Source organism: Bos mutus, chromosome 3 (assembly GCF_027580195.1).
Source record: "Bos mutus isolate GX-2022 chromosome 3, NWIPB_WYAK_1.1, whole genome shotgun sequence".
NCBI lineage: Eukaryota > Metazoa > Chordata > Mammalia > Artiodactyla > Bovidae > Bos > Bos mutus.
Window position 1 is genome coordinate 30086905 of NC_091619.1, and position 12303 is coordinate 30099207.

General features: G+C 37.5%; 1 protein-coding gene across 3 annotated transcripts in view; it reads right to left on the bottom strand.

Moving 5' to 3' along the window:
- RAP1A (RAP1A, member of RAS oncogene family) overlaps positions 1-12303 on the bottom strand; it is an 82303-nt gene that overhangs the window by 11726 nt on the left and 58274 nt on the right. For all 3 annotated transcript variants that reach the window (XM_070367504.1, XM_070367505.1, XM_070367503.1), the window contains exons 2-5: positions 6835-6918; positions 4924-4992; positions 2881-2937; positions 76-216 (exon numbers count right to left, since the gene is read on the bottom strand). In XM_070367504.1, the coding sequence (XP_070223605.1) occupies positions 76-216; positions 2881-2937; positions 4924-4992; positions 6835-6891 (324 nt within the window). In that variant the 5' untranslated portion in view covers positions 6892-6918. The remainder of the gene's footprint in view (positions 1-75; positions 217-2880; positions 2938-4923; positions 4993-6834; positions 6919-12303) is intronic.

Here is a 12303-nt window from a genome sequence, read left to right on the forward strand (position 1 = left end):
TGATACAGAAAATGGATACTTTATATTTGGCCACAGAGAGATGGCAATACACCATATATAGAGAGAAATACTTACATCTTCTGTGTCCTTAACTCGTAAAATCTGTTCCCTCAGGTCTTGTAAGTCATTAAATGTGGACTGAGCGGTAATAGAATATACTAGTGCAAACCCTTGGCCATTCTTCATATACAAATCCCTCATTGCTGTAAATTGCTCCTATAATAAAAACATGCAATAAATTATAAATATGACTCCTTAAATGTACTGAATTGAAACAATAAAATGGAAACAATTTAAATCAGAATACCAACAAGTTAGCTACTGAATTCTTTATTACATGTTATAGTGACAGGAAACTCAAGACATGATACACAGCTTCTGGAAAATCTGAGGTGAATGTTCCTGTCTCCTATTTACCTGACTAAAAACAATAAACTGTAGAATTACAAGGGAAATATTAACCACTTTTTTTTTTTTGGCTGGGCTACTGTAGCATGCAGGTCTTAGTTCCCTGACCAGGGATTAAACCCATGCTACCTGCAGGGGGAGGGTGCAGTCTTAGCCACTGGACCACCAGGGAAGTCCTCACTTTAATTTGTTTTTGTGTGATTTAGAAAAACTGCATATAATTCTTTTATATATCCAGATTTTAATTAAATTATTTTGGTGCTACAAAAGATGATCTCCAAGGTAGTGTTTTCAGAAAAGTTCAAGGAGTAAACCCTGATGCCCTCCAACATTAACAGGTTGGGGAGATGAAGCCAAATCAGGAAAGGACTTGGAAACAATGAATGATACAAGGAGAAAACCAAGCAAGTATTGTTTCCTGGAAGTCAAATGAATAAAATTTTCACAGAGAAGGATAATGATCTACTGAATCAAAGGTTGCTGAAAAAGTCAAGGGAACTGAGGATATATGTGAGGGATGTATTCTGAATGACAGATCATGTGCTTGAAGCTATGTAAAGAGGGGCTTGAGGATATGAGGGATAATCAAAGATATTAGAATAAACAGACTGCAGATGCCAGAGAAGTTGAAGGGTTTGAAAGGAAGTGAGCTGGAGAAACAAGATGGTGAGTGAAGAGTAAGACACTTGAAAATGAAATTCAGGACGGTATTACGTTATTGGTTATCATACAGTCTAGGGTAAAGACCATGGGAATGAATGAATGAAGCAGAGTAGAGGTCAAGAAACTGACAAGCCAAGCTACTAAACCATCTCTATTACCCATACAGATTCTATTTGGATACCAAAATCACCAACACTTTGGACTAAAGCAGTGTTGGAGAAAGTGAGCAATCCTAAAGGAGAAAGAACTGATTTAGAATAAGACTAATGAGCATCAACTACTTTCCAACTTTTATGCAAGGCACTGGGGATAGACAAATATACAAAAAAATTATAACACAGCATGCTGACTGCTAGGATGGGAAAAATACAAGATATTTGAGAAAATAAGGGAGGATCTCTGCAGCGGAGGAAAACTTCCTTAATTTGGACAAGAGGAAGAAGAATGTCCTCACAGTTGTAGAAGCTGTGAAAGGAAGAAGTAGAAAGTTTTTTTTTTAAGTTTTTTAACTGTTGGGGTCTTTGGAAACAATGGGGAATTATTGCTGATTCAGAAGCTAGGAAAACTGGGGGTTGGGGAAAGTGGCAAGAGGGAGAGACCTCAATTCAGCTGATACAAGGCTCCTGTTGGAATAAAGATTCATTTTCCCACAAAAGGACAGGAAAATATGGTATAATTTGTACTCTAATTGCTCCAGTATTTTCATGTTTTTTGATCTGAAATTTTCTCACCATTTATAAAATTATAATGGGGTATATTTGTGAATTTTAAAACAACTTAAAACATTTAAGAATGCCATTCATTTTAGAGCATTGCCTAACAGGAAAAGTCTATACATATGGAGAAAAAAAAAGAAAATCATTTAATGTGTGCATTTTTTGTGGCAGCATAAAACATCATTAATTAACAAAAAAACTTAAAAAGGTAATGACAAGTGAAGATAATAAAATAAAAGCAAATACATAGAGTTCATTAACTATATTATAGGTATTTTGTGCCAAATGATTTATAGTCACCATCTCATTTGATCAGTGTTGTTGTTTAGTTGCTAAGTCACGTCCAACTGTCCTGCAACCCCACGGACTGCAGCCCACCAGGCTCCTCTGTCCATAGGATTTCCCAGCCAAGAATACTGGAGTGGGTTGCTGTTCAGTTCTTCGGGGGATCTTCCCGACCCAGGAACTAAACCTGAGTCTCCTGCACTGGCAGGTGCATTCTTCACCACTGAGTCACCAGGGAAGCCCCATTTGATCATTACAAGCACCCTATAATGTACTATCATCATTATACTCCTTTAAAGATATGAAAAATGAGGCTCGAAATAATCCTAAAGATTTTTGTCAGAAAACACTGCTACATCACTAGTCCCGTGAGATGTTAAAATGCTAATAAAAAGCAAAAACAATTTTTAAAATAAATGAATTACCATGGTATCAAGAGACAGTCTTATTTAAGCCCAGCGAAATACCTATCTTAACTAAAATTCTGGATTTAAAATACCTTAAATACCTTTTTTTTTTAAAGAGCAGTAATAGCATAACGCTCACCTCAATACAGGAAAAAAGAAACTCAACACACAGATTCTGTAGGTGAACTCAACATACAATTTAATAGTGATATGTGGGCATTAAGTACATCAAAGAGTTTAATGCACGTAAGAAAATGTAAGAAGTTTTACATTTAGAGACTTAAGTTCTTAATCAGAACAATTGTTTCTACTCAGAGGAATCAATCAGGTGACAAAAACCTGTTTACAAATTAAAATCTAACAAGAAAAAAGGAGAGAGAGAGAGAAAGAAACATCCTTACTGTTCCCGCTGTGTCCAGGATTTCGAGCATACACTGTTGGCAGTCTACTTCAACTTGCTGTTGGGGTCGGGGTTGGGGGTGGAGAATAAAAAAGTAACATCAAAATGTCAGTCTGTTTTCCTCCCACCTCTTCACTCAAAGTTCCTATTAACAACTGGAAGCCTTTCTCTAGCAGTTTGCTGTATTGGTGGAGACCTAACTTGGTAGTATAATAAAGAATAGGAGGTCTCAAACACATTCTACCAGGACTGTTAATGCTGAGTTTAGATATTTTTCTGACCACCTTGAAATATGAGCATTGATTTCTGTTATTATTAGAAGGCAGTGGTCATATTCTGCAATTTAAGAAAAACAGCAATAAACAGGTATAGTTCTAAAAGGAAAAAAAAACAGCAATAAAGTATGTATATTTATATTATCTTCAAAACAAGGCACAAAAGTACCAAGTAGCTCAAAATATAGCCAAGATTTGGGGGTAAAGAAAACTGACCACTTACCACATTCAAGTCGTCAAAGTTTTACTTAAATGTGCCCCCAATTTAATACAGAGTAAAATTTAAACTGAAGAGATAAAGGGAACACAATAACACTGAACTCATACAGTTTTCAAGACTTTAACAAAAAGGTACTTCTTTGGAAAAGCTGTGTGCATAAGGTGAAATTTTATGTACTAAATTCTATTTTCCCAGGGTTTTACAGAAAAAGAGAAGGCTGGCCCAAAGAAAGTACCAACTATTAATGGTTTGGAAAATTTTTAATAAATATGGGATTAAGAAAAGTGCTTCAGCACTCAAGGTACAGATCTCTGTTTATAGTTGAAGCTTTAACCAGCAACTTATTTGGGGGAGATTTCAGTAATGCAACACTGTCTTCTAAAAATAAACTTGTTAACCTAAGGACTATTTTAAACTGCTTCTGTGTCAAATAAAGGATTGATGAAGAGGACCATGGGCAGTTCTACAAACTCACACTCCACCACTTATAGGACTAATGTGATAATAATCTGCACAATCTGTGAGGGGGCATGTTCAATGAATAATGGATTAGGTCTGTGGTTTCTCAATATATCACAATTTTGTTTCCAATTTGCAGATAATGAAACTGCTCTGCTGGTAGGCTTAATGAACTTAATTCAGCAAGAGTTACAGTACTATTTAAGGTAAATTCTAGAACATCTAACAACACAACCCTTTCTTATTTGTTGAAAGGCAGGTTTAATCTTTTGGATGGGGGCGCCTACCAGGCTTTCTTACAGCACTGTCTTTTCTACCCCATAACATACTTGGGAAATAAAATCATGAAAGTTCGCCACAATTCTAGCTAGTCTTATAATTAAATAAAACAGTACTTTTTGTCAAGACCAACTATTAAAATTTATTTTCCTTTTAAATAAGTGTTATTTTTCAGAAAGTAGTTTTTGGTTCACAGCAAAACTGAGCAGAATATATCCCTTTCCTGCTCCTTGCTAGCCTCCTCCATAGCAGCACCCAACTTATATCAGAGTGGTACAAGTGGGAGGGTCAATGAACCTATATCTACATCAACACATTACCATGCAAAGTCCATGGTTAGCAGTTTTACTCTTGGTGTTGTGCTTTCTATAGGCTGGGATAAAAATGTACAGTGCCAGGTATCCACCCCTTACAGAATTATACAGAATCCAAATATAGAATTTTTTAAGTCTAAAGATGAAATATTTCTGAAGTTATTTAACTACATAAAAATAACTTTCAGTCACAGTATAACTTCAAGCATAAAGTGATCCTAATTTTAGTCCATAAAAAGAATTAAAAATATACCTAAAAAATATACTTATTTATATGCAATTTTTCTACATTCAGAAAATTCCCATCGTTAAATGCATACATTAAAGAACGATTAACAATCAGTAAGAACACAGAGCTCTCTACAGTTAAGCAATAGTCTGTCTTGGTGAAACTTTTTAAAATAGATACAGAGTATCTGTATCATTTCTCAAAACTATTTTCAAAAAAGCTATTCCATGGATACTTGTAAGCATGTGTATACAAGTTTCACGTTTACCTTTCTGTAGGAATCTTCTATCGTTGGGTCATATTTTTCAACAAAAATTCCCTGAACAAACTGAACTGTCTAGGAAAAAAAAAGCAGATAAAAGTTAAGGACTTAGAAGAAAAACCTGCCCGTCTTATAGGTCATTTAATGTCACAAAGTGGTAAAGATTAAGTGAAATTATGTGAAAACTCTGGGTGAACATGCAAATATAAAGTATCATTGTTTTTCCTTATAAGGACACATTCATAATTAATAATATATTTATGAAAGGAGGTGGTCATGTTAAAAACGGTCAGCTGACATTACACTGTTAAAATAATTACTATATTAAGTTTTAAAATACAACCAGGATACATATACATAAGGACATGGATTCTCATTCACTAAAATCTGAAAATTTATCAGTGTTTCCTATTACCCACCTTTATGTATCTATAGCAATTTTTATCTCATGCCCTCAAAGGATAGAGGCAAAAGTTATAAATTTTAAAAAGTTTTGAAACACGCTTTCTAATTGTGGGGGGGAAAAAAAAGAGGGAATTAAAATTTATTGAGTGTATTAAATTTATAATCACAGTCACATATCATATTCACCCTTTTGCTATTGCTAAGTCACTTCAGTCGTGTCCGACTCTGTGTGACCCCATAGACGGCAGCCCACCAGGCTCCCCCGTCCCTGGGATTCTCCAGGCAAGAACACTGGAGTGGGTTGACATTTCCTTCTCCAATGCATGAAAATGAGAAGTGAAAGTGAAGTCGCTCAGTCGTGTCCGACTCTTAGCGACCCCATGGACTGCAGCCCACCAGGCTCCTCCATCCATGGGATTTTCCAGGCAAGAGTACTGGAGTGCCAGCTGAGATTCAAATGTCATTCACACTTCAACTAGCCAGTGAAATATTTTATACACTATTTTAGCTTGCACTAAATAGGTCAACTTGAATATGGTCAGCTTCAACTATCTGTAATAGTGGTTCCATCTCCTCAGCTCTCATTTACTCTTCAATCTACCCAGGATGGTTATGACATCATTCCTACTGAAGCTGCTTTGATCACAACCAGCTACCTCTGTGTTATGACTTCTGCACAGTCATGTAAAGGTACTCTTTATATCCAAGTATAAAGATACATTGTTCCATCCTGGATCCTTCAATCCTACCCACTCTTTCAAGGTTGAGAGGTACTCAGAGCACTGTCCTGACTTTTCTCTCTCTAGTCCCTCCCTAGACAACCTCACTAATTCCTATGGATTTCTATTTTTATTCATGGACATATGAAAAAGTGCAAAAGACACAAAAGCATATGTAATGATAATTGAACCTATTTATTACCACTTTTTCCAATTCTATTCCCAAGGAAGTGACTGATATGCTATTTGTAACTTACTGAACCTTGCAGAAATAGTCTCTGTTCTTTTGTAATATCTCCAACTTCCTTTCTTATCTCTATGAAGAAGACTGTGACTATTTTGTTGACAGTTGTAACTTTAGAGTCTGATGTTGTAGAAGCTCAATAAATAATAAATACAGCATGTGTACAAAAAAATGACCTTTATGCTACATAAGCCTGGGGTAGGGTAGGATAGGAATTATTCCACTGGTACCTTTAATCATCAGTTTTCCCCACTAGAAAGTAAATTCCTTAGAAATGAGAATAATTTCTTTCTTTTAAATCACAAACACTAATGTTTGCCATATTATAGATAGTTAATAAATATTTGGTAAATGAAAGAAGAAGAGCCACCATTATAAAAATACACATCCATGGTTACTCAATGAGTCTGGGTCCCCTGGTGAGCCAGATACTAGGCATATAAAAACAATGCCACTTTTTCTCTTTAGTGACTAGAAATTGTAAGGCAAGAAGATATGAACATCCTTTTTGTATTATATTAATTCATTATAGTTAGCTGGCTAACTTACCAGAGCAGACTTCCCCACGCCTCCTGAACCAAGGACCACTAGCTTGTACTCACGCATGATGTGGTCTGTTTAAATACTGATAATCTGAAAGAAAAAAAAAAATCAAAGATTAGTAAACATGCTAAGAATAGCCTAAGAACATACAACTGTTACATAAAATAACATGACATTTTTCATTTTTGTTTGTTTGTTTTTCCTGAAAACTATCCAAAGTTCTGACCAGAGGTCTTCTTTGTTGAAAAAAGGTAATTCATTTGAAATTCCAGAATCCTCGTATTTTTTTGTTTTGTTGTTTAGTCGCTAACTTGTGTCTGACTCTTGTGTGATCCCATGGATGTAGCCTGCCAGGCTCCTCTATCCATGGGATTTCCCAGAGACTGAACCCATGCCTCCTGCACTGGCAGGTAGATTCTTTACCCCTGAGCCACCAGGGCTCTCCCATTCATATTTTAGTACAGAAGTAAGCAAACCAGGGCTTCCCTGGTGACTCAGCTGGTAAAGAATCCGCCTACAATGAGGGAGACCTGGGTTGATTCCCAGGATGGGAAGGTCCCCTGAAGAAGGGAAAGGCTACCCACTCCAGTACTCTTGCCTGGATAATTTCATGGACTGTTTAGTCCACGGGGTCACAAAGAGTTGGACACAACTGAACAACTTTCACTTCACTAAACAAACCCTAGAGTAAAAAAATACTCTCAGTTCAGTTCAGTTGCTCAGTCGTGTACGACTCTTTGCAACCCCATGAACTGCAGCATGCCAGGCTTCCCTGTCCATCACCAACTCCCAGAGTCCATCCAAACCCATGTCCATTGAGTCAGTGATGTCATTCAACCATCTCATCCTCTGTTGTCCCCTTCTCTTCCTGCCCTCAATCTTTCCCAGCATCAGGGTCTTTTCCAATGAGTCAGCTGTTTGCATCAGGTGGCCAAAGTATTGGGGTTTCAGCTTTAACATCAGTCCTTCCAATGAACACCCAGGACTGATCTCCTTTAGGATGGACTGGCTGGATCTCCTTGCAGTCCAAGGACCTCTCAAGAGTCTTCTCCAACACCACAGTTCAAAAGCATCCATTTTTCAGTGCTCAGCTTTCTTTATAGTCCAACACTCACATCCATACATGACCACTGGAAAAACCATAGCCTTGACTAGACGGACCTTTGTTGATAAAGTGATGTCTCTGCTTTTTAATATGTGGTCTAGGTTGGTCATAACTTTCCTTCCAAGGAGTAAGTGTCTTTTAATTTCACATCTGTAATCACCATCTGCAGTGATTTTGGAGCCCAGAAAAATAAAGTCTGACACTGTTTCCCGTCTATTTGCCATGAAGTGATGGGACCAGATGCCATGATCTTCGTTTTCTGAATGTTGAGCTTTAAGCCAACTTTTTCACTCTCCTCTTTCACTTTCAACAAGAGGCTCTTTAGTTCTTCTTCACTTTCTGCCATAAGGGTGGTATCATCTGCATATCTGAGGTTATTGATATTTCTCCCGGCAATCTTGATTCCAGCTTGTGCTTCATCCAGCCCAGCATTTCTCATGATGTATTCGGCATATAAGTTAAATAGGCAGGGTGACAATATACAGCCTTGTTGTACTCCTTTTCCTATTTGGAACCAGTCTGGCGTTCCATGTCCAGTTCTAACTGTTGCTTCCTGACCTGCATACAGATTTCTCAAGAGGCAGATCAGGTGGTCTGGTATTCCCATTTCTTTCAGAATTTTCCAGTTTATTGTGATCCACACAGTTAAAGGCTTTGGCATAGTCAATTAGCAGAAATAGATGTTTTTTTGGAACTCTCTTGCTTTTTCGATGATCCAGCAGATGTTGGCAATTTGATCTCTGGTTCCTCTGCCTTTTCTACAACCAGCTTGAACATCAGGAAGTTCACGGTTCACGTATTGCTGAAGCCTGGCTTGGAGAATTTTGAGCATTCCTTTACTAGTGTGTGAGATGAGTGCAATTGTGCAGTAGTTTGAGCATTCTTTGGCATTGCCTTTCTTTGGGATTGGAATGAAAACTGACCTTTTCCAGTCCTGTGGCCACTGCTGAGTTTTCCAGATTTGCTGACATATTGACTGCAACACTTTCACATCATCATCTTTTAGGATTTGAAATAGCTCAAATGGAATTCCATCACCTCCACTAGCTTTGTTCATAGTGATGCTTTCTAAAGCCCATTTGACTTCACATTTCAGGATGTCTGGCTCTAGGTGAGTGATCAAACCATGGTGATTATCTGGGTCATGAAGATCTTTTTTGTACAGTTCTGTGTATTCTTGCCACCTTTTCTTAATATCTTCTGCTTCTGTTAGGTCCCTACCATTTCTGTCCTTTATTGAGCCCATCTTTGCATGAAATGTTCCCTTGGTTTGTACAGGAGACAGGAATCAAGACCATCCCCAAGAAAAACAAATGCAAAAAAGCAAAATGGCTGTCTGAGGAGGCCTTACAAATAGCTGTGAAAAGAAGAGAAGCAAAAAGCAAGGGAGAAAAGGAAAGATATACACATTGAATGCATCCAAAGAATAGCATGGAGATATGAAAGCCTTCCTCGGTGATCAATGCAAAGAAATAGAGGAAAACAATAGAATGGGAAAGACTAGAGAGCTCTTCAAGAAAGAAAATACTCTACATGCTTCCAAAAAAAGCTTAAGAACAAGCTTCAAAGGATTGAGTCAATCCATAGAAAAAACTGCCTGTCAGGACAAGTCCAAAATTTTTTTAAAGAAGAAAAAAAATTCCACCATTCAATAATATAAAATTTACAATGTCCACAGCATCCAAAAAAATTATTACAGATGACAAAGAAAATATGACCTGAAATTAGGGTGGAATGAGTCAACTGAAACAGTCCCAGAACTGAGACAATGGAATTAGTCCATAAGAACTCTAAAACTGATATGATAAATACGCTCAAGGATTTAAAGGAAAATATAACGAGGAGAGAAATGGTAGACATAAAAAACAACCAAAATGAACTTTCAATGTTCAAAAATAATGTCTGATGCGCTTAACAGTATCTTAAACACTGCAGAAGGAAACTTCAAAGGAACTGAGATAAAGATAGAATAAAGTTGATGATAAGGAGGGTAAAGAGTGGAGAGACAGAGGAGGAAGGAGGGAGAAAAGAAAAGGAAGAAGGAAAATAAAAGAAGAAAAAAGAAGAAAACCACAGGACAATATCCAGCTATCAGGTAGGCTAATATATTTGTAACTGGAATGGGGGGGGGGGATTCGAAAAATAAAACAGATAATAAAATACTTTCAAAATTTGATAAATTATAAATTCATAGATCCAAGAAATTCAATGCATCCTCTCCTTAGTATAAATACAAAGAAAAGAACAATGCATAATAATCAAATTCCTGAAAGTTGTCAAAAAGAGAAAATCACAAGAAGCCCAAAGAAAAAGTTTAGATATAGAAGAACAAAGTTATGAAAATATATAGATTTTCTCAAGAAGCTAGGCAAGACAAAAGAAAATACACCTTTCAAATGCTTCAAGAAAAATATGGTCAACCTAGAATGCTAAATACAATGAATATAGCCCTCAAAAATGAAAGTGAAATAAAAAATCCTCTCAGATCCCCAAAAAAGAAAGAAAAACTGAGGAGAGGAAAAATGTTCACCAGCATGCACTTAATATACCATAGGAAAGGAAGGGAACAGGAAGAATGATGTTCAAGGTTCTTACGTTATATTTGTAGTAGTACAGTAATATTATTTGAAGGTAGGTAATTATGTATCAGGCCTTCCTGGTAGCTCAGCTGGTAAAAGAATCTGCCTGCAATGCAGGAGACCGGGGTTCAATCCCTGGGTTGGGACGATCCCCTGGAGAAGGGAACGGTTACCCACCCCCGTATTCTGGCCTGGAGAATTTCATGAAGTGTATGAAGAATTTCCATGGGGTCGGATATGGGTGAGTGACTTTCACTTTCGCTTTCAATTATATGTTAACGATGCATACTGTACATACTAGAGCAACAACAGGGATAGAAGGGCAGGGAAGAAATGGCAACCCACTCCAGTGTTCTTGCCTGGAGAATCCCAGGGACAGTGGAGCCTGGTGGGCTGCCGTCTATGGGGTCACACAGAGTCGGGCACGACTGATGTGACTTAGAAAGCAAGCAAATAAGCCAAGAGCTGAGATAAAATGAAATACTGAACAACACAATTAATTCATCCACAAAACAGCAGGAAAAATACAAGCAAACAAAAAAGCACAGACGAGATGGGAGAAATACAAAACAGGATAGAATTAAAAGGCAACCACATCATTATATTAAACGTAAATCATCTATTCTAATATTCCAACATTCAAATTCAAAGGCAAGATAAAAAAAAGCAAGACCTAATTATATGTTATCCTCAAGAAACAAACAAATACAAGAAAAGTTAAAAGTAACATTTACTAGTGACGAAGTCACAGTTGGCACTAACATTACCACTGTGGTTTGTTGCCTGCATCCAAAATAGAAACAAACACTAAATTTCATTTAGAGGTTGCTGTTACTGTTAAGTCCTCTGACTCTTTGCAACCGCACAGACTGCAGCACGCCACACTTCCCCGTCCTTCGCCATCTCCTGGAGTTTGCTCAGACTCATGTCCACTGAGTCAATGATGCCATCCAATCATCTCATCCTCTGTTGCCCCCTTCTCCTCCTGCCCTCAATCTTTCCCAGCATCAGGGTCTTTTCCAATGAGTTGGCTCTTCACATCAGGTGGCCAAAGTACTGGAGCTCTAGCATCAGTCCTTCCAACGATTATTCAGGGTTGATTTACTAACCTTACTAACATTTAGAGGTTAGTAAAAAATAAAGATGTATCTTTTTTTTTTCTGTACAAATGCTGGGGACTCTAGATTATGACTCCCTACCTATTCTAAGCAGTTAGCATTTTAGGTTACTCTAGTCAGTGTTCTCAAACATTTTGGCTTCAGATTTCTTTATACTATTTGCTATACTCTTTTTTATATGGGTTCTCAGGAATGGATGCTAGATTTTTTTCCCAATCTTTTCCTGCATCTATTGGTACTACGTTTTTCTCTTTTTCTTCTACCAATATGTTCACGCTCACCACTTCCGTCCAACAGTACTAAGCTATATACAGGAGGCTCTGTGCGTGTGCTCAGTTGTGTCTGACTCTCTGCCTCCTCCTGGACTGCTGCCTGCCAAGCTCCTCTGTCCGTGGCATTTTTCAAGGCAAGAATACTGGAGCAGGTTACCATGCCCTCCTCCACAGGATCTTCCTGATCCAGGGATCAAACTGTGTCTCTTGAGTCTCCTGATTGGCAGGTGGATTCTTTACCACTGTGCTACCTGCAAAGTCCATAGGAGGTTTTAAGCCTATAAGCCTATGCAAAAGGAAGAAATGAAACTTATTTTCACAGGCTGACATGATTCTGTATGTACAAAATCCTAAAAGGAATATGCAAAAAAAAAAAAAGCTACCAGACTAAGAAGTGAATT